At 45.1% G+C, this 27,518-nt stretch overlaps 1 protein-coding gene across 1 annotated transcript in view; it reads left to right on the top strand.

Moving 5' to 3' along the window:
- gmds (GDP-mannose 4,6-dehydratase) overlaps nt 1-27,518 on the top strand; it is a 160,507-nt gene that overhangs the window by 132,086 nt on the left and 903 nt on the right. The window contains exon 10 of the mRNA XM_080769412.1: nt 27,405-27,473. Coding sequence (XP_080625538.1) covers nt 27,405-27,473 — 69 coding nt within the window. The remainder of the gene's footprint in view (nt 1-27,404; nt 27,474-27,518) is intronic.

Below are 27,518 nucleotides of genomic sequence, written 5' to 3'. Positions count from 1 at the left end.
ACTGCATGGTGCAGCGTCAGACCTAGTCTAGATAAAGAGAGGGTGTGGTTTTGATGTGGTGTCCTCCTGTTGTGTTGTCTTATAGACGCATCTTTAAATTATTTTAGTTAGTTCTATTAGTTTTGATACTTGGAAGTGGTGACTGGTCCACGTACAATATTTCAAAAATAAGTGCAGTTGGTCTTAATTATTCTCATAATGCTTTCTTGGATCAAATACTTTAATTTGACAGCTGTGTATGTATAAACTACATGCGTTTTCCATTCCAGTCTACCTTTTTAATGACATAGTTTTACTTTTAATTATATGTAATATGAATTAGCCATAATTAATTGTTACAGATTGCGTGCCTGTGTGTGAGGCGAGTTTATGTGTGTGTGTAGGCTTGTTCGTGTGTGCGTTCGTGCGTGTGTGTGTGTGTTCGCACGCACGTGCGAGTGCATGTGTGTGTCAGTATTAACACAGCCCATCTGACATACTTCCAAGTTCATGTGTCGCTGGAGGGTACAAACTGTTGCTGTGAGCTAAGCTGACTGACAGCTCTGTGGTCTTTCTCCAACCTCTCAGGCAGAAAGAGGAGGCCATGCAGTTAATGATGAATGGAAAGTTGTCTCTCAATCTGTCTATCTTTATCTCCTCGTGTATAGAGCTCTTTCACACTGTCTTTCTTCACGCTCCTTTCCTTAATTTGCACCATGGTTTTCATCCGTCTTATCGGTGTGCTGCAGATAGATTCAGTTCATATAGGAATGCCCTTCCGTCTTATCAGTGTGCTGCAGATAGATTCAGTTCATATCGGTGTGCTGCAGATAGATTCAGTTCATATCGGTGTGCTGCAGATAGATTCAGTTCATATAGGAACGTCTTATCGGTGTGCTGCAGATAGATTCAGTTCATATAGGAACGTCTTATCGGTGTGCTGCAGATAGATTCAGTTCATATAGGAACGTCTTATCGGTGTGCTGCAGATAGATTCAGTTCATATAGGAACGTCTTATCGGTGTGCTGCAGATAGATTCAGTTCATATAGGAACGTCTTATCGGTGTGCTGCAGATAGATTCAGTTCATATAGGAACGTCTTATCGGTGTGCTGCAGATAGATTCAGTTCATATAGGAACGTCTTATCGGTGTGCTGCAGATAGATTCAGTTCATATAGGAATGCCCTTCCAGGCCCAGATCATGTGTCAGAGCGACGCAGAAAGTGCTGCTTCCCCTGAAAGGAGGAACCAGCAGGTAGACAGTTGGCCCCCATATTAACCCCCAACCCCTTCCAGCAGTGGTGGAGAAAGTACTCGCATACTTTACTTAAGTAAAAGTATCAATACTGCATTGTAAAGTAGAAGTACTGTCCGGAATTCAAAATGTACTTGAGTAAAAGTACAAAAAGAATGGTGTAAAAATGTACACCACAGTTTGTACCAAAAGTAAAAGTGCACATTATAATGTCCCATTTCACAAGATGACAAATGTATCAAAATCTTTTGAAAATAGCAGATCTACAAGCTCACAATGTGTCGCATCGCGTGCTTGTAGATAGTCTATTTTCAAATGACAGAAATGTGTAGGTCTGAAGTGGTTAATGCATGTTTTGTAATACAAATTAAAAAAATATACCAAGAAACTTGAAACTAAAGTTGTCAAATAAGTGTAGTGAAGTAAAAGTACAATATTTACCTCTGAAATGTAGTGGAGTAGAAGTAAAAGTACAGAACATTTGACATACTCAAGTGAAGTACAAATACCTCAAAATTGTAATTAAGTACAGTATTTAAGTAAATGTACCTAGTTACTTTCCACCACTGTCTTCCAGCCCTTCAGCCACAAAAAAAAAAAAAAAGCCTTGACGGCACCAGAGATGTCATCCTGGTTTCACCCCTTGGAGATAAATGATGCAGACTCCCACCGTGATGTCACTGCCCTTGGCCACCGTGGTTGATCCACGTATGAACAGGACGGCCCTCTCGTAGCACTGGCTGCATTTGACAGACAACTGAGACAAGGATGAACCGCCAGTGGTTCCCATATGATGTAAATGAAAGTAAAAACAAAGAAAAAAAAACTTTTTTTCTTTCTTTCCTTTTTTTTTTTTTACACGTCACCAAATAATTTAAATTGCGCACTGTCGTTTTGTAAGTATGTAAAACAAGGATTGCAATGCGTCACTCGAGGTCTCTGTATGCCTAATTGCACACGTGCACATGTGCATGCAGTCAGTTTATCAATCTGCACTAAGGTTTATCTTTCTGTTCATGCAAAGAAAGGAGAGACACTGATTTGCAAGGGCAAATAAACCCTGGTCTTATCTTTGCTTTGTTCCCAGTGCGTGGCCTGAAGCTGTATCAACTCACATTTATTCATGGTTGTGCACCGGCGTCGTGAGCCGAAAATAGACGATCTACAAGCTCACGCGCGCAATGCAGGCTTAACTCAGTCTGCAGGCTAAGTAGTTACAGTACAGTATTCCCTTACTTGTGTTATATCCAGGTTATTCAATATAATCTATTTAAACCTTGTAGTTATTGTGCACATGCTTTATAGTGGCCCAAGTGTAACTGCTGAGTAAATGGCTTAAATGTACCCAGTTACTCAGTTTACATAATAAAGTGGGCTGAAATCGTATACCTGAGATCGTTTATGCTGCGGTTGCACCTGTGAGATTTTGACAGCGAGAGTGCCCTACCCGTTTGCCAGTATCCGTACACGACAATATAAGCTCTCACAATTGTCCTAAAAATAGCCCTGTCAACACAGCATACCTGCTGCATGGACCATCACTCCCGTGTCATCATCATCCGTGTGTGCGTGTACGTGTGTGAAAATGTAATGGCCTCCCCATTGTAGACGTCCCGCTCCACCTCAGATATCTTTCATTCCAGCGGTGAAGTGTGCGTAATGCAAAGCGCACCTCACCACTGGAATGAAAGAGTGCACTCTCTCACAGCGCGGCTGCGAACGTCATCATCCCGCTCATCAGACAGTCCCATGCAAGGAAGCCCTGACAATGGGCCCCAGTGATGCTGAGGGATAAAGAGGACTTGTTGTGGAAACCTGTCATGACACATGTTGGCAGCAAGACTCAACCAGCCAGTTCAGGCCGTCAATGTGTCAAAGATGCATGTGACTGGTCCAGTTGTTGAATTGTGTTTTCGCTTTTCTAAATGTTTGTTGTACTTTATGTGTGAACCATCTATTGATTCGATTGTGTGGAAGCCACCTTGCCCACTTTCCATCTACAATTTTTCTATTTAGTCATTTAGCAGACTACCTTAATCAGTGTCTTACAAAGCTTAATGTTAGAGTATTGGCTGAACCCTTGTCAACAAATTATGGTAAATGGAGTACAAAGAAATGATTTAGTTATTTTTTTTTTTAAGTAACTAACCAACTATGATACACATCAAACCTAGAATCTGTCTAAACATCTTCATACATTTTTTAGAATTTGTGTACAAGCAAACATATATAAATAACATACAAGTAACCAAAATACATCTACATAGTATAACTGGCATGTAACATAAATAAGCAACAAGATGGGATACAAGGAGAGAGGAGTGAGGTGAGTGTTCAGGCTGTGGTGGATAACATTAGGGGGTCTACTCTACCGTCCTGAACAGGGGGGAGGGGGGACATTTTAAGTCAACTTCCAAGGCCACCCTGCCACCTTTGCCCCTGTACAGTTGGGGGCAAAAGATGAAAGGGTTGCATCGCATCTCTCCCACTGCCTAAGGATCAGATCCCCACCCAGAACCCCCTCTCCCCCATGAGCTCAACTGGATTGAAGTACACAACATTAGGTTTAAGGTCAGCGTCATGTGCGTTGTTCTCAAGCCCTGTTGAATTGACACTATGAGGGTTTTTAAATCTCTTAAGACTAATTTACTCTCTCTAGGGTTTAAAAGTCTATGACTTCTATGTTTTCATATTGTTCTGTTTATGCACAGCACGTTGGTCAATTTTAATAGTTGTAAATGTTCTATATAAATTCAGTTTGATTTGATACCGTTTCCAGTTAGGTTTATAGAAGTCCATTTGTCCTGGTACTGGGTTTAATTTCCCTCGTCTGGATCTCATAAAACTCCTCCAGGGGTGCTCATAGCCCTGTCTCAATGCACGCGTGTGCGTGTGTGACACACACACACACACACACACACACACACACACACACACACACACACACACACACACACACACACACACACACACACACACCCTGTATTAGAATGCCTCTGGTTTTCATTGGATAAAGGACCAGACTGAGCTGTGCTGCTATTGGGTGGCTGTCAGGTGTCTTTTGCAGATATAATCTTTTTACTCAACCCCATCTAACCTCTCTGCACTGCTCAGTGCATTACATTTCTAAATTGGAAAAAGCCAAACGTACTAGCATGCAAGCTAATGTGTACACACGCTGCACACACACACGCACGCGCACACACAAATGGAGTGAGAGAGTAAATGGCAGATTGCAGAGAGCACCATGTCACATTACTCTATCCAGTAAATTCTTCATTCCAACAATGAGAAAAACAGGTATCGCCCGGTGACTTAGTGTGTCTGTGTGCATACACATGTGCATTGTACACACATAATGACTTGTGGCAGGCAGTACGTTTTACACCTCTGTCCCCATGCTCTAGGGAAGATTTTAATGTTCGGCCTGTTGTGTAATATCTGCTGCTTAATGAAGCCTGAAATATGCTGGTTATTTTTGGAGTTTCCTAGCATTAGGATAGGAATTCTCTTTTCCTCTCCAGGCGTCCGTCAGGGAGGCCCATTCACAGTATTGGAGTCTCCTTTCAAACCACTAGCTTCTCCACGCTGTACTCTGCTTGCATTTCAGACCTACCGCACAAGAAAATAATAATCTATCAATAACAGTCACGCCAAGACGCTGCCTTGCTAAGTATTTTGGATTGAATTTGATAATATTCCCCATTTCACCTGCGCGGTTGGACAACGGCGCCTTGTTAGGGACAGAGTGACTGGTCATTATTACGGCTGGTTTATGCCTCTGGCAAGGCGGTAGCGTGAGCTACAGGCTGGGAGAAGAAGCCAGAGAGGCTGGTTAGGACCGCCGGCCAGCAGGGGTGCTTCGTCTCTGGGCTGAGGCTGAGAGACCTCTCACTGAACCGCGACTGTTTGGACGGAGAAGCGCTGAGACAGCACTCTCAGCCCCATTTGCCTGGGTGGAGTTCCCATACTGTACCATAGAGGTCTTAAAAAGAGTAGAGACAGTGGCAGGCCATGTACCGGTTTATGACTTTACTATCATATGAACACTATCACATTCTCTTTCACTGGAATTGGACACACTTGTCAAGTGTCTTATTTCGTGTTCACTCGCTGATCCTCGCTTGCGGCTATTAAGCTAGCCATTAATGTGGATTAATTTGTCAGAAATTAGTCCGTACGTAAGCTGTGAGCCTCTGTTGCAGCCTGCTGTCGTGGTTGTCAGTGAACTGAACGTATTCCAGGATTCCTCAGATTTCTTTCTCAGCACAGCCCAATGATAAGGGGAAATGTAAGGTAAGGAGGCTAACAGCAGTTTGCTGTGCTGATGGATTGAGGTGAACGTTTGAACACCAGACAGACATAAAGAACCCAACGCTTTTTATGAGCACTATGATTTATCCCCCGAACAAGCTTTGTCGAGCCGCGCAGGCAAAATTTATTGCGCTTGACACACAGAACTGGCTATCGGGGCAGAGTTTGGGATGTCTGGCAGTGGCCCACAGTACTTTCACGCGAAGGAAGCATGAAATATTAGCATTATTTTAAAAGGTTTCCGTATATTAGGGGGGAATTGTCCTTTCCAAGACGGCTCACAGTAAAGCCATTCACATTCCCTCACCTGGAATTCTGCACTTTGGAAGCACTTTTGCAGTAGGAGCTGGGTTTGGAGATGCAGCACGCCAATGACAAGGAATGGTAGAGAATGCTGAGAGATAAGATTGCGAAAGCCTGTCATTCTGAGTAATAGCTGTTGAACTCTGACCGAATTTTCAGGCGATATCCGCAACGATTTGCCAGCGATCTTTTTTTCCAACAGATTTTCATGTTGTGTAATAAATCAATCAGAAGGTCAGTGTAATAAATTAATTACGCTGGGTACAGAGGACGAGCAGGCTCGTCTTAAGGCGTTTGATATCGCTACAACATTGCCTCGCTGTGTTTATTTTTTGGAACCGTTCTGGTTGCTATGCACGGTTGCCTTGGCCCCGCCCACACTGCTTTTCTTTGTCAATAGTCCTTCGCTTCTGTTTTAGGTAGCATCTTTGAAGGCTTTTCTCGGAAACTAGTGCGCTGTCCGTGGTGTTGAACAGATCGCCAATGTTCGGAGGTCTTTTCTGATTATCGGGTGAGCGCGATGGGAACGTTGGCGTTTTTCTAGAGCAAGTATATGTACCTCATTTTAGCTCTGTAGCATTTACGCTAATATTTTAGCATTCAAGATGGATGCCAAAACCAGATGCGCTTCATAGTGGAATAGCCTAAAATCACCCAGCACCACCACTTTTGTCCATTTTTGTCCAGTGAAGTCCTTGCATCCACCATAGTAAACCTAAACGTTTTTATGCATAGAACTCCAGTGAAGCACAGAAAATAATTAAGCTCTTAAACTGAACACAAAAGGAAGCCAGCGGTGCGTGAGACTTCCTCAGCACATCAAGGGCCACGTCAACTTTCTATTCAAGTTGAAGGAAACGGCACTGACAAAATTGGGATTACACAGTGTCACGGTTTTCACATGAACGCACGCTCTCCTATTTTGAGTGCAAAGACCATACGACATGGACACGAACAGTCCGTCGTACTCGTATCTCTTTCGTCTGCAACTCGGTCGTTGCGGCGATGAGAGATTTGTTGCTGTGGTGACGACAGCAGGGCTCTGTGGCGGGGCAGTGTGTTCGTCATCTCAGTTGCTCACATTTCCATAGGCCTGCTTATCTGATGGTGCCCAATCCAGCCCCTGACTTCCTCTCTGCTAGTGTACACTATCCCCCCCCCCCCCCCCCCCAACACATACACACACAATCCTCTCACCTTCAGACAAATGGAACAAGTGAGCAAATGAGCTTGGGTCTAAACAGGCAGAGATTGACTGTCCGAGCGTGTGTTTTGATTGACAGAGTATGGGCACTGTGCATGTGTGCACTGTGCATGTGTGCACTGTGCATGTGTGCACTGTGCATGTGTGCACTCGCATGTCAGTTTTGGTGACATTAGGCTCTTCTTTCTGTCTTTCTGTGCTGAGGCGAGCTGTAATTAAAAGGGATTATTTTCTGTAGGCGCCACATGAACCACACCCCCACCACCCTCCCGCAAGCACGCACGCACGCACACACACACACTCCTCCTGCTCAAAGTAACTGTACATACACATAAGCATATCAGATGTGGTTCACTTAATAGCCGTTGCGGTTAACATTAGGCCACCAGCCACGTTCCTTGTCTCGTTAAATGGCTCGCTTTAAGACTATTGGTTTATCTCTTAATCGCCCGTGTGTTTTATTGGCTGCTTTGTCTCTTTTCTTTTTGCGGGGACGGTTCCTGGCAGACATGGTGTTACATCCTGGTAACATGACCTCCCCTCCCGGGTAGGCAGCACTGATTCAGAGGCTTACACAAAGCCCCCCCCCCCCACACACACACACACACACACACACACACACACACATACAAAACGCAATGACACAAGGTATTGTTGAAAACATGTCGGTGGACAGGTCCGTCTCTTTGTAGGAGTGGTACCTGGGGTCAGAGACGTCCGTCAAAGGGACACTGAGACGGGTCTTAAAGCAGGATGGGAGGGGGGGGGGGATGACGAAGGGTTTCCGACAGATAGCGCTCCCTCGCCACGCGTGAACTGATGTGAATTTAGGTGACAGGAGGGTTTAACCCCTGGGAAAGATCTGGAGAGGGAGAAGGGGCTGAAAAATGGGATTGACCTTTGACCCTCGGAGGTGGTAATGTGATCCTTGCTATCTGTATTGGAGAGAGAGGGATGGGGAGGGAGGAGGTCACTGGGGGGGAAAGGGAAGGTAGCCACCGCACCACGCTGCTGATAAGAGCTTCCTGTGGTCAGTAACTATGCCACAAGTTGACCACAGGAGATTGGCAGAGTGGTGTAAAGTGACTAAGTAAATGTACTCAAGTAAAAAAAAATGAGGTGCTTGTACTTTACTAGAGTATTTCCAATTTTACTTCTACTCCACTACATCTCACTCAGAGACGAATATTATACTTTTACTTCCAAATTGTGTTACTAGTTACTTGTGAGTGGCAAATCGAATGGCAAAGTGAGTTTAACATTGTTTAAACTCAGATAGGACGGATAGGACTTTTCTGTTTGAATGAATGTGCTGTCAAGGCCAGAAAGTAGTTTTTTGCCACTCAGTAGACAGTAGGTGTTCCCGCATAACTTCCGGGCATGACGATGATGTCACGCGCATACCACCTATTATTACAAAATATACATTTACCACTCCAGCCCTATTTAAACTTTGGCTGTTTGAAAGCTGATCTACAAGCTAGATAGATCTGCTATTTTCAAAGGATTTCTAAATATATATATTTATATACTTTTGGTACTATATACTGTATATTTTGATGCCAATACTTTTGTACTTTTACTCAAGTACATTTTAATTAAATTAATCTAAATTAATTAAAGACTTACTTGTATTAGAGTGTTTCTACATTACAGTATTACTTTTACTTAACACCACATGTCCAATAAGATATCATTACTTGTGTTGTATATGGACACACAAACTCAAACTAACATGCACAAATCTGCACAAACAAGAGGTAACCACATGCTCACACACAAACAAAACAATGAGTGCAATCAGTGCAATTCAGCTCAGCTGGCAGCAAGCCTACAGTAGTTAACACTAGCAAAACTGTGTACTGTCACCACTATGCAAAGTAGAGGTTTGTGGGTCAAATTAGCGACGAACGCAGAGTCTAAAGGGGAGGAGGAGTGTAACGGACCGTGGTGAAAATCACTGCGACTTTGTTCCGTAATCTGGCTCCATTCGCCCGCTTTCATATCCGCTCATATTTGCCTTTGTGATGCCTTCATTGTTTGACCCCTCAATTAGATTTCAAGCAAAACAGGAAAATGACAGCACGCTTATCTGTCAGCTGCACCAAAAACCATCCAGACGTCAGAGAGGAGGGAGAACCAAAGAAACATGCAAAACAGACCAGGTCTGGTGCGTCAGCACTAACGTATAAGGATTTGAATAGGCGTCTTTCTTTATTTTCTTTTTTTTGGGGGGGATGGGTGAGTTACTATCTTCTTCTACTATCAGCGACAGCTACAGTAGCAGGAGCTGTAGAGACATAGATGACAATTAGAAATAAAACACTTGCAGACGGACTTCGATCCGGGCTGCTTTTCTGTCCTGTCCTAGAAGAAAACCCATAAAGGTGTCCCTTTGCCTGCATGTTTGAACCTGACAATTCGGTCACTCTCTAGGAGAGAGGAAAGACTCAATCAGCTTTTACTGGATGGAGGGGTGTGTGTGTGTGTGTGTGTGTGTGTGTGTGTGTGTGTGTGTGTGTGTGGGAGGGGGGGGGGGGGTGGGGGGGGTGGGGGGGGTAGGTAGGTTGTTCGTTCCATGGCAGACACTTGGCTTTACGATGATTTATTGTTTAATTGGGCTGACTCGTTAAAGCTGGCTGTAATTGACACCATAAAAAAGGGCCTGGCTGCTGGCCAGGGGCTGCCTTGTGAAACGGCTCGGGTACTGCATGGTCTCAGCAGCCCTTACCTGACTTTAACACACTAAAAGACTTGCAACACACTCCAATGCGCATGCTCTCTCACTCTTCGGCGTGCCTTTCCAGGCTGCGGGCCGCGCACGCTCAGCCTGATGGTGCAGAAGCTAGCTACGGGGGTTGGAGAAGTGAAACGACACCTCTCTGCCTCCTCCTCCAGGGAATTCTTTCTTCTTATTTCTTTATCTCTTTTTTTGTTGTTGCAGAAGATTTTGTTAAGTGTTGAGGCTGCGAGTGCAGGAGAGAGAAGGAGAGAGATTGTGCATATGAGGGTGTGTGTGTGTGTGTGTGTGTGTGTCTGGCAGTCTGGTATTTCCTGAAGGAGTTTCCTCCTACCGTCGAAGCGGAACCACCCTGGGCCCCTCGGCACTCCAGCCCACAGACTGACCCGGTACTGCTCCCTCAGAGAGAGAGAGAGAGAGAGAGAGAGAGAGTGCATGCGCACTAACATATAGTGTGTTACACCACAGAGAAACAAAGGATTGACAAAGAGGGTGACGGACAGAAAGAAATAGGTTGTTATTAAGGAAGGAACTCGGTTGAACTGAGCCAAGGTGGAGGGGTATTTGTCTCCGCGTTGGGCTTCAGCCATATAGAGACAGCTCTGAGAGGCTGTTCGGTAGCCTATTTGCATATTTACTCTCCCCTCCCGTGTGTGCATACTCTGTGTACATGTGTGCCTGCATTTGTCCCCGGGTGTCTGTGTTGGTGATGATGGATGTGCATGTCTTCAACACCTTACTGTAATTCCCTGGCAGTGGTCTAACCCCAGAGATAAATGGGGGACGGGGAGCGTCGGCCAGGATTCTTGCACTATCAGCCAGCCTTAATAGGCACAGTGCCTGACAAGAGAAACCTGGCAGAGGAGAGAGTAAAGAAAGAGAGGGAGAGGCCTCCCTCCCTGAGTCCTGTTGACAGGGTGGAGAACTGCTTATGTGTGTGTTTTTTTGGGGGGGGGGGGGGTTGGTTATGTCAGATTGTGTCTTTTGCCCCCTAGTCCCAGCTGGCCCCGATTACCCAGAGTCCTTTGCTACTAAGAGCTGCGACTCCCTGAGCACATGGCTGTCAGAGGCTTGTTGTTGGAGCTGTCCAACCCGCCAACATCTTCCCAATGCATTCCCATGGGACTTTGGGACTTTTTGCGACTTGTCGCTTTATAGACTATTGTGAACGTATCATTCACCTCAATACATTCTAGTTACAGACATGTACTCCTTATCAAGTTAAAGTTAGTAACTTTGTGCCAATCCAAACCACCATCCACCAAGCTGCTCTTCCACCCACCACCCCACATTTTGATCCCCAATCCATGCTGCCCCGCCCCCACCCCCCCTGTTTCCGATCCCTGTCCCTCACTGGCCCAGACTGGACCGTTACGGAGCACAAACCAAAAACCTTTTGTTTTCCTGGCAGGACACGTTGTGGTTTTCCTGCTGATAAATACCGTCCATTTCAGATGAGTCACACGTTGTCTCCGTTGCTCTGTCTTCATGCCCAAAAGGGGGGGGGGGGGGGTAGGGGGTGTAAGAGTTAAGCGTCTGAGAATGACAGGAAAGGCAGGAAGGAAGGAAGGAAAGGAGGAAAGCGGGAGAGATGGAGGTGTAACGCTGCCACACACAGCCACACTGAGATTTGTGTGTGTTCGTGTGTGTTCGTGCGTGTGTGACTGGAACGTTTGTGGTAAGTACAGTATTTGCACATCTGCCTCGGCTGTGCGTGCACACATACTGTACATGCATGTGCATGTACACATACTGTACATGCATGTGCATGTACACATACTGTACATGCATGTGCACGAACATACATTTCATATGCAAGTGTGTAATAGCCCCATTGCAGTGTGTTGTACGTTCGGCAGGTCATGCCTAATGTGTGTGCGTGCGTGTGCACGTGTGTGTGTGTGTGTGCATGTGCAGGAGTGGTGTTTCCTGCAGTGTAATCTGAGTCCCTGGTGGAATGTGTGATCTACTCCACTCCAATCCACTCTACGCAGTAAAAATCCTCATTTATGCAACTTTGAGATTCAACAAAGGTATAACCAAACGGACCCTTATGGGGTTTGTTTGGTTACTTTTGTAGAGTTGGATTGCGTGGGTGTCCCACTCTGTAAACGTCTCCCAGCATGCCAGTTCCCACTGTCACCAGTCTGTCACCAGTCTGTCACCAGTCACTCAGGTAAAGTGGAGGCAAATTATCACCCAGATTATTATTCTAGAGATGAGATGTTTTGCAGCGAAGGTGTCCGACGAAGGTGTTTTGTAGTCTGTGGTTAAGTTTTACATGGGTCTGCTGGAGTGAGCGGCGACTATCCACCTCTCCCACACACTATGTGTGTGTGTGTGTGTGTGTGTGTGTGTGTGTGTGTGTGTGTGTGTGTGTGTGTGTGTGTGTGTGTGTGTGTGTGTGTGTGTGTGTGTGTGTGTGTGTGTGTGTGTGTGTGTGTGTGTGTGTGTGTGTGTGTGTGTGTGTGTGTGTGTGTGTGTTTAGACTAAGAGGTTAATTGTAGTGTGACCTCCCTAATGTCTTTCCCTGGCTTGTTATCTTGATTGGGTAATTAATTCTGGGACTGCTCTCCGCGAGTCGCTCTCGTGTTCGCACACACACACACACACACACACACACACACACACACACACAAATACACATTCACACACGTTCGAACCCTGCTGAACTTAGGAACCCCCACATTCCTATAACCCTGAGGTTGCTCCATCACATTACTTTCTCTCTCTCTCTCTCTCTCTCTCTCTCTCTCACTGCCACACTCTCCCTCCCACTCCCCCTTTCTCTCCGTCTCGCTCTCTCTTGCTCAATTTATTTCTTTTTCTCACTCAATCATTCTCTGAGCTCGTCCGCCGTCTTGTCCTCCCTCCAGCTCCCCCCCACCCCCCTCTCTCTCTCCCTCTCTGTGTGAAGTTCAGAGCATGCTCTGTCTGCGGGACAGAATGAGCACTTCCTGGTTGAAGTCAAAGAGGCTTAGAGAAGGAAAGTTCATGGTCACGTGACTGTGCTGCGCCATGACACTTTCATGGGAGCCAAATCTCGCACCGGAAGTTCCATGAATACATGGCAGTGAATGGACCCGGCTAGACCAGCGCATAACAATCATTATTTATGAACAATTGAGACCTTTGTCATATAATCGGTTCAGGAATATAAAAGAAGACATATTACAGGTTGTTTTCTAATCACTTGCACTTCGATTTGCACAGCACATTTTATTTGAGGATCTAAACAGCAACAGGTATAGTTTCTGTCTCTGAGGTCTCGCGAGATTTGGCTGACAGACGGGAAATGGCGGACAGTCTCACGATAGTTGGCACGTTCAGAAACATACTTTTTGCTCTTTAGATACCTCTATAAAATTACACAGTGTACACATCGAAAAGCAACACAGCAGACAATTGTGTTATACTTTATGTCTTCTGTTATTTTTCAGTTATTCAGAAAGTGTTTGTTCATGAGCTGGTCACTGGGCTCTCATTGACTCCAGTGCATTCCACCAAACTTCCGGGTGTAGTTTGGCTCCCATGGTGCGACGAATCTGCCGTCTGGAATTGCGTGATAGTGAAAATGACGTTGGTGACCTTACCTCCATTTCATATACCTTGGTTGAAGTAGGCAAAAGTAGGCCCCAAACGCTCTCTCTCTCTCACACACTCACACACTCGCACACACTCACACTCACTCGCACCCTCTGCTTTGTCCCAATCACCAGCCTGCAGAAAGGCGGAGAGAGAGACTGAAAGAGATAGACAGAGTGAGATTGAGTCTGCGAATGAGAGAATGATTCTCCTTCGCAGTAACCCCCCGCACCCCCTCCCCCCTTCTCTTGAGTGTTTGTGTGCCTCTTTCACACAGACTGAAAGTCTGAAACTTTCTCACACACACACACACACAGTCACACAGATTTTTACTCTCCCTGTTTGGGCACGGTGAGCGCGGCAGATGATTGGGGCTGATAACAGGAGGAATGCTGCTGGGAGAGGAAACGCCTCCCAGAGGAGATGTGTGCACGGCAGAGACGTATGTGTCCTCGCCACCTCCCACACACACACACACGCACCACTGCAGTTAGGTGGACACCAGAGGGAACGGACGCAAAGAGATGCACTGACCTGTAGGACCTTTCAAGCCCTCTCTACGATGACGTTGCTTTTTTGGTTTCTCCACAATTCTCTGATTTCCGATCTCATGCTCCCGCGCTCTCCCCATCTCTCGCTCTCCCTTGTCTCTCGCCCGGGGACAAATGCAGGCACACATGCACACAAAGTATGCACACACGGGAGGGGAGAGTAAATAATATGCAAATAGGCTAGCGAACAGCCTCTCAGAGCTGTCCCTGTGTTCTTGTATACAGGGCTGAAAGTTCTCAGTCCTGGGGACTGATTTTAGTCCTGAGGATTTCATAGGGGTCATTTAATGAGATCAGTGCAGATTTGCAACAAAAACTAATTCAGTCTTGGTATTTTTGGGGGGCTTTAAGCCCTGTGTATAAATGTAATGCTATTCATATTACTTTAATTAAAGCACCTAATGGCCACTTAGTAGTTACTTCTAATAATACTATATTGCATTATAACAGTGATTACGGTATAATGCGTTATAAAAACTATTTTAATGTATATGTATTATAATGACAATTATTATGTTCTATGATTCTGGCCAAATAATACAGCGTTACACAACCATATCATTATATATAGTCATTATTAGAGGCTTTAAAATATGTGATTACATTATGGGTACTTATGATTGCTAATATATCTGTAATAAAAGTATTATAAGCTGATTATATTGCATTTATACTTGAAGTCATCGTTATGGAATGCTTCTTAATGTCTCATAATTGTTATAAAGCATAATAATAATAAATGAATAAATGGAGAATAATAAGCACCTTTCGTGACATGAAATGCAGCTCAAAGTTCACAGAGCAATAAAAAAAGAAAAGCAAATGCATAAATCAGCATTAAAATAGAAGCAGTGAATAAGACGGCGTCGGCCACATAAATGTCTTTAAATAAATACATTTTGAAATGTCTATGGGGAAAATGAATGGGGAATTATTTCCTGGGCCCTCTCGTTCTGAAAGGGGGCGTGACTGCGACGCTCTATTTATCAATGGAAGAGTAGTGTGAACACGCCAACCACTGTAGATGTGCTCGTTATATTTTGTCTTAAGATACTTTGCCATGCATATTGGTTAATATGACCTTTTATTCGTTAAAAGCCCTGTTAAGAGCCCCGTTTTGTGTGAAAATAGCCAATCCCAAAGCTCAAAACTAATCTCACGAGTCACATCGCGATGTTGTAGATCTGCTGTTTTTGCTATTTTGAAAAGACTAAACCAAAAACGATGTCTATAATGCCCAAAATAGCGTTCGATGCCGGGTTCGAAGTGGTTAAAATAAATTTCCCACAGTGTGTGTGTGTGTGTGTGTGTGTGTGTGTGTGTGTGTACATGTTAAGAGAGTAATTGAGGTGAAAAAAGAGAGGTTCATAAATCGCGTGCTGGGGGCTGAGAGTTAAAGACAGCACCTCACCTAACCCTGACTCCAATACCACCGCAACACATACATCATGCTAGTCTGTGCACATGTGAGTGTGTTGCTTTGTCTGTGTGCATGCATGTAGCGGACCCAGCTGGCCAATTAGGTTGAAGACTGACTGATGATTTTGACTGATACTTTATTTCAAAATTCACCGTAGAAACTGAGAAAAGATAAATATACATAACATAAGTAAATCAATAAATCCATAAACAAACACAGTACAGGTTGAGACATATGCATATACAGTAGACCTAAACCAACAGCATAAATGTTCACATGAACCAATAATTAAAGTTAATCACGGTTTACTTTTTACTGTGAAACATAACTCAAAAACCCCTTTGTATCAACCATGACAAACCCCACAACAATAAGCCAATCAAATTCATAAGCAGTGAAAATACAAGATATGACAAATAAAAGTATTAACCTTGTTCCCCTTCCAGCTAGGCGCTAATAAAGTGGCATGTGCAGTTTGTTCCAGGGCTCTTTGGCCATCCGTCCTTAGTTCCTTCCTTGACAAACTTCTCCATGTGTTGCCATTCCTTCTCATGGCAGTATCTGTTCCTCAATCCTCTTACCACTGAGGTTGGCAGGTGGCATTTATGATCAAGTGCTGCTATCTGCAGCCCCATCCTGGGCGTTGTCCTCACAGTCACAGGTGAACTTGATCATTTCAATTAAACTGATTTGGCCCTGTGGGCAGGAAACCTTTACAATGAAAGCCCTGGAGAACTGACTTGGGGCAGGAAACACGTCAAAATAAAAGCTCAAAGAAAACACAAATTAATCATGGAAACAGCCCTGTGGGTCCGTTACACTCCCACCAAAATCATTAGTGATTTAAAACCAGGTTGCATAAATCAAAACATGATTTTACATCAAATTACGTGACCCCATACTCATTTAGAATTTTAAAAATAATCTGCAGGAATGGGGCATGCAGTCTTTCTCCCACCATGAGTACTCCATCTCCAATCAGAGCATGCTCAGCATTGACTTCCAGGAGCCTAGTGTCCTGGGCCTTGAACCTTCTAGCCATGGCTGGTTGTCTTCGCACTCCTCTAGGCCGCCGTTCCCCCTTGACTGCTGCCGGGGAGTCTTGATTGGTAGCCCCCTTGTAGGCCATCGCAGCCACTGCATTAGGCTCGGCCTCTCCGGCCTGCAGAGTACCAACTCCCACCGAATCCCCTGGTGCCTTGGGATGTGAGGCCAGGGCATCTGAACCCTGCTGGGCTGGGTCTTTGGGCTTCACCGCTGCTGCTCCCTCCGTCACCTCCAGCTGCTTCTTGATGTTCGTTTCTTCCTCACCAGCCGGCGCACCCAGGCCTGGCTGCTTTTGTTGAATCTCTTCATGTTGCTTCTTCATGGCAGTCAGGAGTTTCTCCTGCTGCTCCCGCTTCTCTATGGCCGCCCTCTGTAGTAGCTCCTGCTCCTGCTCCTGCTCAGCAGCCAGGAGCCTCTGCTGCTCTCGCTTCTCTGCGGCAGCCCTCTGTAGTTGCTCCTGCTCCTGCTCAGCCAGGAGCCTCTGCTGCTCTCGCTTCTCTGCGGCAGCCCTCTGTAGTTGCTCCTGCTCAGCCAGGAGCCTCTGCTGCTCTCGCTTCTCTGCGGCAGCCCTCTGTAGTTGCTCCTGCTCAGCCAGGAGCCTCTGCTGCTCTCGCTTCTCTGCGGCAGCCCTCTGTAGTTGCTCCTGCTCCTGCTCAGCCAGGAGCCTCTGCTGCTCTCGCTTCTCTGCGGCAGCCCTCTGTTGTCGCTGCTCCAGTTCTTCCTTCTTTTTCTGCTCTTCCACTCCTCTTGTTGCCTTTAGCTGCTCCATCCGTTCCTCTCGTTCATCTTCAATCTGTTCTGTGCAACTCCTCCCCTGCCTCTTCCTGGCAAGCTCTACTGCTGCTGCCACAGATGCAGAGTGATAGCTACTCTTGGTATCAACGTGTGATGGAGTACGTTTAAAAATAGAGTGAAAAGGATCATGGACAAGCAGTCCATAAAAACAATCCTGCATTCCCGTTCCAAATTCATTATCAACAATTCTATCAAAAATAACTTCAAAAATGCCCTTAGATATAAATTTACATCGATCTATTATTCTTCTCACATCATCATCTGGGGTGCCATGTTTAAAGATGTCAGAGTAGAGTTTAGAAATATCCTTGCACTTAACTAAAGTGTCAAGGACAAGTCCTGGGTCGCTCTCAGCAATGTTGGCCTTTAACTGTGTCTTTGTGATCCATGCAATAACCTTCCATTGATCATACATAGATAGAAGCCTCTTTAGCTTCTTCTCAACCATTTCTAGATCTGCATTGTCATCTGACTCATTCACCATCATGCTAATGTCTGCCATTTTGGATTAGATTTCAAATAAAATGTAGGTTTTGTGGGTGTGACTGAAAATAAAGACCTTGAATATAATAACCATAAATAAATGAAACACAAAAAGATCTGGACCTTAAATCACTGTATTACAATCTCACTGTAAAACACAATAGTCTTTGCATGTAAACCATTAACTGAAATTAAATTCAAAAACCCTTGTAGGCCTATGCCATATGTCCATATATGTTCAGTTTCCGTATGATCCTTAGTCTTTGTTTCCTGACCGTATAATGTTCTACCATGCAGTTGTAGCGTTTGTGTTAATGTAACCGTTCACCAGATTCATTCGACTGTCCGATGCGTTGCAGGCCTGATGGCATAGTTTGAGCTCCAGTGTAGATGAGTGGTGAAGAGTTGCAGTCCTTGGGTGAAGTTTCTACTGTAGCGGACCCAGCTGGCCAATTAGGTTGAAGACTGACTGATGATTTTGACTGATACTTTATTTCAAAATTCACCGTAGAAACTGAGAAAAGATAAATATACATAACATAAGTAAATCAATAAATCCATAAACAAACACAGTACAGGTTGAGACATATGCATATACAGTAGACCTAAACCAACAGCATAAATGTTCACATGAACCAATAATTAAAGTTAATCACGGTTTACTTTTTACTGTGAAACATAACTCAAAAACCCCTTTGTATCAACCATGACAAACCCCACAACAATAAGCCAATCAAATTCATAAGCAGTGAAAATACAAGATATGACAAATAAAAGTATTAACCTTGTTCCCCTTCCAGCTAGGCGCTAATAAAGTGGCATGTGCAGTTTGTTCCAGGGCTCTTTGGCCATCCGTCCTTAGTTCCTTCCTTGACAAACTTCTCCATGTGTTGCCATTCCTTCTCATGGCAGTATCTGTTCCTCAATCCTCTTACCACTGAGGTTGGCAGGTGGCATTTATGATCAAGTGCTGCTATCTGCAGCCCCATCCTGGGCGTTGTCCTCACAGTCACAGGTGAACTTGATCATTTCAATTAAACTGATTTGGCCCTGTGGGCAGGAAACCTTTACAATGAAAGCCCTGGAGAACTGACTTGGGGCAGGAAACACGTCAAAATAAAAGCTCAAAGAAAACACAAATTAATCATGGAAACAGCCCTGTGGGTCCGTTACATGACTGTTGTTGTGGGGGGGGGGGCGCAAGTGCATGCATACCTGCACTGTATGCATGTACTAATCGCATGAGTGCAATCAGTGCATGCACACATCCATGTATCTACAATCAACATATGCATTGCATGCCTGTTTGTAACTAAGCACGCATGTTGACATGTGTGCATGTTGGTGCCCTATACCTCTCAACCCATGTTCCTCCATCTCTCGCCCTTTCACATCTCCATGTCACCTTTGCCAAAACAGCTCTATAAATGGGGGCTGGTATGTAGCCTTATTATAGAAAGTATACGTGCATATTGATGTGTATGAGGGCTGGTGGATGATATGATGCAGATTGTTCAGGTGATATAGGTCAACACTAGCCCAGTTTCTTTTCTTTTTTTGTTTTAGTTATTTGTTTTTGAGTGATGGAGAGCCACATAAAAGATAACATTGCTTAGGTGGGAACCTTGTATGTCCAAAACCATTTGTATTATTCTTTGTAAAGCAGTTTAAAAATAGCCGACATGCAAACTCTAAAGCTATTCTCTGCTATTTTCACAACTTTTCTGCAGACACTCTTATAGCAGGGCATTCATTTACAAAAAAAGTTGCAATCTGGACTATTTGCTGTAATGTTGACTCATTTGTTTTTGTTTTTTATTTGTTCTTTTTGTTTGTTTCATGTTATGTCCAAAGTACACCACCCAGACCCCCCCCCCCCCCCCCCCCCCCCCAGAGCTTTACTAACTGGAGATTACACTTTGATTAAGATAAGACTAAATGAGCACCCCTTCCACTACTCTCTCTGTGTGTGTGTGTGTGTGTGTGTGTGTGTGTGTGTGTGTGTGTGTGTGTGTGTGTGTGTGTGTGTGTGTGTGTGTGTGTGTGTGTGTGTGTGTGTGTGTGTGTGTGTGTGTGTGTGTGTGTGTGTGTGTGTGTGTGTGTGTGTGTGTGTGTGTGTGTGTAAGGAATGTTGTTTAAAGTAGAGAAATCATGTTCAGCTTTGATATCCCCTCAAATATGAAACACCCACAGGCAGATTGATATAGTAAACACGTGCAGGCAGTACTTCCCAAAGCCAAGTGTTAACAATGTACACACAAAATGGGAAACATGTTCATTTCTTTATTCCTCCAATGATGAAAGTATCCAAGGAGAGCCTTTAATTTTCTGTAATAATTTTTCTCATATGGATAAAATTCCTCTCACTCTCACCGGTCTGCTGCAGTCTTTCACTGACGCCTGATGATTATACTTTGTCGTACAACAGTGTTGATGGCTAGAAATAGCCAATTTATTAAATATCAACAAAATACGAACGTACAGAGCGTACGAGCTCACAATGCGTACTATGTGATACATTGTGATCTGCTATTGTTGGTGCGCGATAGTAGCCTAAGCATCAGACTCGTTTGGTCTCTATCTGACCTCTCAGTAGAAATCTGTCACCTGATTGTACCTCCGCCTCTCTCTCCCTCCCTCTCTCTCTCTCTCTCTCTCTCTCTCTCTCTCCATCGCAATCCCTCGCCCTGTTCCTCCTGCACTCTCTTTCCTTCCCTCTCATGCTGCTTCTCTTTCTTTCTGTTATGATGTTGCTATCTCTCTCCCTCCCTTCGTCTCTCTCTCTCTCTGGGTCTCCAACTTTCTGCTGACTCCAGGAATTATGATCTGTTTCCCGTCCGCAGGAATAATAGAATGCAGAAGGAGGAGGGGTGTGGGCTGTGGGGTGGGGGGGAGGTTCCATGACCCCCTCCACACCAACACCATGCAGCCCTGTGGAACAGCAGTGAGCCCGTCCAGTTCCGCTGTGGTTGAGTATGCACGCGTGCATGTGTGTTCACACAGACACACAACACGCATGTGTGCGTGTGTGTGCGTTTGTTTGAACATATTCATGTGTGTGTGCCTACCCAGATTCCATATAAATCATGAAACATTGGACACACACGTCTCTCTCTCTCTCTCTCTCACACACACACACACACACACACACACACACACACTCGGCAGGGACACATACACACCATATACATGTCATGTATATGCGCAACTGCACACCAAATTGTCCTGACAATGAATCCAGCCCACCATCCAGTTATCTTGACACTAAGTGCTTCACATATACAACCGTGAGCCCTGGCGGTTGGCAGCACCTCTGAGCACTTAGCGCTATCTGCCGCTATTGCCTCCCCTCTCCAATCCAGCCACTCCAGTGTGTGTGTGTGTGTGTGTGTGTGTGTTTCTCTCTCTCTCGCTCTCCTCGGCAGCGTAAATATTTATCACACGGCTCCCCCAGGAATTTTAATGAGCGCTGATGGAGAACAATCATCACAGCAGGTCCAGTAGAGAGATGACGTGAAATGACAGTCACAAAGTTAAAGCCGGAGTTGTACTCGGTTTTGCCCATATATATATATATATATATATATATATATATATATATATATATGTGGCTCAATCAAGTATGTAGCAGGCTTGTCTTAAGTCATTTCCAGGAGTGTGATTGGTTGGTTCCTGGTTGGCATCTGCATAGCGTACAGTAGGTCCTTTTGTAAATCGAGGCGTTCATGAACATAACGTGCAGTAAAATCCTCAGTGTTAATTTAACTCTCTGAAGGTGTAAAAATGTTCCGTCTCTTCTGTGGCGATCAATGAACAATGTTTCTTTCTTTCATGTACTCATAATTGGCCGTTTAAACCACAACTCTGTAGGCTGTAATTTGTGTGTGTGTGTGTGTGTGTGTGTGTGTGTGTGTGTGTGTGTGTGTGTGTGTGTCTCACAAGTATAGCAGAATGTGAGAAATAGACATTGTGAGGACCAGTTTCCTGGTCGTCACAAGATAAATGGTGGTTTTATGGTTAAAAGAGATCTTTTGAGATAGTTTTACAATTAGAAAACGATTCAGGTTGGGGATAGTGTTAGAGTGTTAGTGTGTGTGTGTGTGTGTGTGTGTGTGTGTGTGTGTGTGTGTGTGTGTGTGTGTGTGTGTGTGTGTGTGTGTGTGTGTGTGTGCGCATGCAGGGTCTGTGCTTGTCAAGGTGACAGGGCCACCCTTTAGAGGTCACTTCACACATTTTGTGCCGGCCAAGCTACATGGAGAGACTGGAAAGGAAATCTGAGCCATAACTCACAAGCTCTCGTTCTCTCTCTCACTCACACTCACACACACACACACACACACACACACACACACACAGGGGGAGAGGGAGAGAAACCAACACATGCACAAAAAGAAAGTCTGACACACACATCTCTCATTGGCACAGTTGTGACCTTTGACACCTGTGTGTGGGAGAGGCTAATGCTATCCTGGAAAGGGAGGACCCCCTCTCTCTCTCTCTCTCTCTCTCTCTCTCTCTGCCCCGATCCCTGCCGTCTTTATTTTCTGTCTCTCTGCCATTATGTCCGTCTCTCATCTTCCTTCCTTCCCTCCTCCCATATCTCCAGCTGCTCTCACACTCCGTGTGACGGAGGAGGGTCTTTCATGCCGAGGAGGAAGTGGGGAGACGGAGGCAATGGTGGTAGTGGTTGTTGTGGGGGGTGGGAATTGACCAGTGACAGATTTGTGACTTAATCTGGTACACTGAAAGGAATGGAATGAGACACTGACTTGTATACCTCAACCCACCTGCACACACATGGTGGCTCTCACACACCTGCTCACCTGGAGAACTCCATGGTCCTGAAGACGAGTCCAAGAGGCCCTTCTTGCTGTGAACGGGTCCATTGTTACACTCAAGAGTTGAATTAACTCTCGTTAATCATCAACATAATTGTATCTTTTCAAACAACATTTTATTAGAAATTTAAAGAGCAGCAGAGTGTAAAGATACTGTAACAGCTTTTAACACAGCGAGAGAGAAAGAGGGGGCGTATGTAGAAAAAGATAAAGAATGCCCCGGGATCAGGGGTGAGTTCATCCGTCAAACCCTACAAAGGTCAAAGGTGAGAACATTGGGGGGGTTCTGGTCCAGAACATCTGGGCCTGCCGCGGGGGGACGAGAGGAGACCATGGGCTCCAGACTCTCACAGAGTTCTTCTCCACTGCTTTATCTGATCTCGTTTGATGTCGCGGCGTGCGCAAAGCCTCGCGTCCACTACTGTACACAACATACCAGAGACACTGCTACTGGCCTTTCTAAACCACATCACAGTCTCCCAGCAGGCCATCTTCACAGAGTGAGAGAGAAGAAAGACAGAAATGAGTCGTCTCTGTGAGAACGTTTGATGTATCTCCCGAAAGCGCCAGTGTGTCCAGTAGGGGAGGAAAAACTGAATTGGGACGGGGGGCAGGGGGGATTGTATTTTGCCAATTATTGCATAGGATGTGTGCATTTCTGTATGAAGGAAGTGCAGAAGTACATATTTAGCTGTTACATGAGTGTTTGTATTTATTTTTTCTCTGCATACACCATTGTATGTGCGCGCCTGTATAGTGTGTTGGTTCCTGTGAGAAAGAGGGGGTCATCCCCTGTGTGCTGTGATTTATTGATAGGCCTTGCTATGATACCAGAATTCCTTAGCGTTAAATACCTACTCTGAGTGCCTTTAACTGCCTGGCTGCTTTATGGACCGTGATCACACACTAAATGTCTGGTGCTTTTACATTTTAGGGATTGTTCTTTATGGCCTTTATGTTTTATTACATATAGCACACAGTGCAGAGAGACAGGAAAGATGACAGAAGGCATGAAGAGGGGTAATGCCTTATTTATACTTAGTCGCATGCCAATATTGCCTGCTAAAAATGGCAATGTATCTATCTACAAGCTCTCAATGTGTTGCGCTGTGGTACGTTTTTGGTGCGCAACACCCGTGCGCAACTAAGTATAACTCAGGCTGTCCCACGTCTAAGGTCACAAACTGGGTGTGTAACTGGAGTATTGTGAGTACTTAGCCCTCTTCATCTTGGAGGGATCATGAATCATCCTCACCTTTACTGCGGGAGATGATGATGATGATGATGTTTTTTCTGTTAGCGGCGCTGGCCAATATGAATGGCCTAGACAGATGTGAAGTCGGCGTGTGCCTGGTAACTCGTGCAGCCTGCTCTCCAAGGGCGGAGTAAAGCTATCGTACTGCACTCTGAGGGAACATCGATAACGCTCGAGTGTCTCGAGACTGTCCGACGACACAGGAGGAAGCGTCCATTTATCAACATCTCTTCAGCGAGGAAAAGGTTCTCATTGACTTTGTCATGTTTGGTTGCGGTATGTATCTGTTTATGTAATTGCTGTCTTCTCCCTTCGTTCCGCGCGAAATGATTCCACTTCGTCCGTTTAACAGCATGGCGTATTTCTGTCCCATAATGCACTGCGTCTTTTAGAAGCCTAGAAGAGTGCACTCGCAAGCCTATCATACGATCTCTTGTCATTTGAGTGGGTTGTGTACTGCTGTGTGCTCTTCAAAATTGTGTATCACCCTCTCAGGGTCAGAGAGACATTTTGTCACGGCTAATTTTCGACTTTCTTGTACCAGTTATTGTTATTATCACCGCTGCATATTTTCAGACATGGGCAGAGCAGTACTTTAAACAGGATGTACCACAAAGTTGTATTCGGTTCCAAATCGGATCCATATGAAGATTATATTGTGCCCCATCTGTTAGCAGTTCATGTTGAATTATTCGCTACATGCTCTGTTTGGGGTGAGTTGACTTGGCCGCAGAACGCTCTTGTTAGCAGTTTTTAAGCGGCTTGTGTTCCACGGAGCAGTGCGAGTGTGTGTGTGTGTGTGTGTGTGTGTGCATGTCTACGACTGTGTGTGAGCGTGCGTGCGTGCGAGTCCATCACCTTGCAGAATTTCAGGTTCGGAATGAGCAGGTATCAGATTGAAGTCCCGGATGCTGAGCTGTGTGGTTGCATGGCGAGACTGTAGCTGACAAAGGGCTTATTGCAACAGATGTTCCACCACAAGTTCTGCTAACCGATTGAGACCCCACCTGGTCAGGTTCATGAGTGTTTTTTCACCCCACCTGGTCAGGTTCATGAGTGTTTTTAACCGATTGAGACCCCACCTGGTCAGGTTCATGAGTGTTTTTAACCGATTGAGACCCCACCTGGTCAGGTTCATGAGTGTTTTTAACCGATTGAGACCCCACCTGGTCAGGTTCATGAGTGTTTTTAACCGATTGAGACCCCACCTGGTGTTTTTTCACAAATGTGGTCTTGTGATGACTAGTCGCAGGAGAGAATTTACCTCTGGTCGCCTGAAGATGCTGCACACCAGGCCGTAAATAACTTTGGTCCTCTTTCACACTACAGGCTTTTTTCCTCTTACTTCCATTCATCACTAGTTTTCACACATTAATTTACTACTAGCTTTTTTGCTAGTGCAGAAATTACATTTCCTACATGGCACCTTGAATCAATTTGCTGACAACATTGAGATGTCGGTAACATGAGTTTTGAATAAGTGTGCAGCCTGATTTATTCTTTGTTGCGTGCCAGTGTTGTGCACCAGACATGTGCAGATCTACAAGCTCGCGAAGCATCACAGCGCGACACATTGTGAGCTTGTATATCAGCTCATTTCAGTGCACGTCATAATGCGCAACAAAGCCTAACTCAGGCTTTCGGTGCTATTGAAGATTTATGAGCTTAAGAGGAATGCTCCACTTCACGCCCACTTTAGTGTTCGTGACAAGACCACCTGATGTTACTTGTATGCCGTCAAGAAAATGACCTCCATTAAACAGAAAAAAGCATAATCAATATAATTAGAACAAGTGGATTATTTAATATAATTACGGAGTAAGTCACCGTATAATAATTACATTCATTCTCATGATAAATTATGTCCATTGCTGTAGGTAATTAGTCCAAAAAATGTTTCCAGTTATAGCTTCAGAGCCAGAAGTTAAAGTGAGTAATGTACAGTACTATTCGCATGAGAATGGGCTGTTTTTCTGGCTATTACAGCGAGAGAAAAAGAGGCTAACTTTCATCTGCTGGCTAATATGTACACCATGTGAGGTTCAAAGGTGTGTTCATTCTTATACACAGTCAAATACAGAGTGTTAATGTAACTCATGGAGTGTAACGAATGGATCCATAAGGGTCCAGACCAGGAACTACTTCACCCGAGTACTGAACCATGTATTCTAACATGGCCGAATGGCGAATAACGTCAACAATGAACATTGTGCACACCGTGTGCGTACTGTGCACGTACCTATATGCATGCATGAGAAGGTCCATGTGTGCATGCATGTGAGAGCATATCCTACAGTATGTGTGTTCCCTTTTAAGTGCCTTTGTGTGTAATCAGAAGACAGAGACTGCTGTGGGGTTGAGGGCTGCAGATCTCTCTCTCTCTCTCTCTGTGATATGTGGGTCCCTGCTCTCACAAAGGGTGAGCTATGCATGGCCTTCTGTGCCGCTATAACACGCCAGCGCTGCCGTGAGCGTTCCAGTGTAATAAGATCACCGCGAAAAGACATTTTAAAGTGCTTGAGTGTCAGATAAAATAGAGCTTGTTCGCTATATAAATGAAACCTTCATGGAGCAATGGACTGCCACGTATCGCTTCTTGGGACGAAAAGAGAACCCTCCAAAGTGCTTGTACGTTTGTATGTTTTCCTTATCAGAAGAATAGAAATCTTCATTTTTATCTTTTTTTCCTTCTTTTTGCCTTTGACACGTTGAGTAATTATGGGATTTATCTATAATTGCAGCACATGCTATGTTATTGAAACAAGATGGCTTCACTATCAGGTTTAGCTGAAATGTTTTATTAAGGTAGGCTAAACGAGGGCCACGTATGGACCGCACAAATTTAGAACTAATGCCTTCCTTCATAGGATGACTGTATAAGGAGAAGCAAAGTGTGTGGGGGAGGTGAAAACTGAGTGAGAAAGCGAGAAGATTTGAGATGGAAAGTGGAAAGGAGAAGGGCAGGCATAAAAAAGACGAGGTACGGGGAGACTTTCTTTTTCTTTCCCCCGAAAACTGTCTCTTTGGTGGTCTCGGGCAAGGTCTCACTGGATCCTGAACCCAGCGCAAAACACAACAGGGAAGCCGAGTTGGGGGGCCAGGCGGTGGGGGTGGGGGGGCCGGGGGGTTACACCACCAGAGTCCCACAATTCATCATGCTCTGGCTCCGACGTGGGCTGTCTGGAGAGAACGGTGGAGGGTGGTGGTGGAGGAGGAGAGGGGGGTCTGGGATTGATGGCCAGCGAGACTCTGTGACCTTCCTTTCCCCGAGAGAGGGGATACTGTGTGTGTGTGTGTGTGTGTGTGTGTGTGTGTGTGTGTGTGTGTGTGTGTGTGTGTGTGTGTGTGTGTGTGTGTGTGTGTGTGTGTGTCAGAAAATCCCATGCTTCCTAGTGAAGATCTCAAAAGTTGATGCCGGGTCCACATGAGCTGTGGAACACAGTACGTCTTTATATCAGGTCAACATCTCTGCTGGCTGGAAAACCAAGCCATTCTGAATGCCCTTCTCCTCCAGTGGCCATCAAACATGACGGATGAATTGTTTTTCTTTCTTCCTCCGTCCCTCCTCTCCTCTCTCTCTCTCTCTCTCCCCTTTCTGTCTCTCTCTCTTGCTCCCTCTTCTCTCCACCATAGGATTACCTGCAAGGCGACAGTACTAAAGCACTGGAGAAGCTGGGCTGGAAACCAAAGGTTACTTTTCTGGTGGGTGTTTTTTTTTTTTTACACAGAAGGTTAAGGCGTGTGTGC

Source organism: Protomyctophum bolini (assembly GCF_963924005.1).
Source record: "Protomyctophum bolini genome assembly, chromosome: 8".
Classification (NCBI taxonomy): Eukaryota; Metazoa; Chordata; class Actinopteri; order Myctophiformes; family Myctophidae; genus Protomyctophum; species Protomyctophum bolini.
Note: the sequence above shows the minus strand (reverse complement) of the source record. Positions and strands in the feature narration are given on the sequence as shown.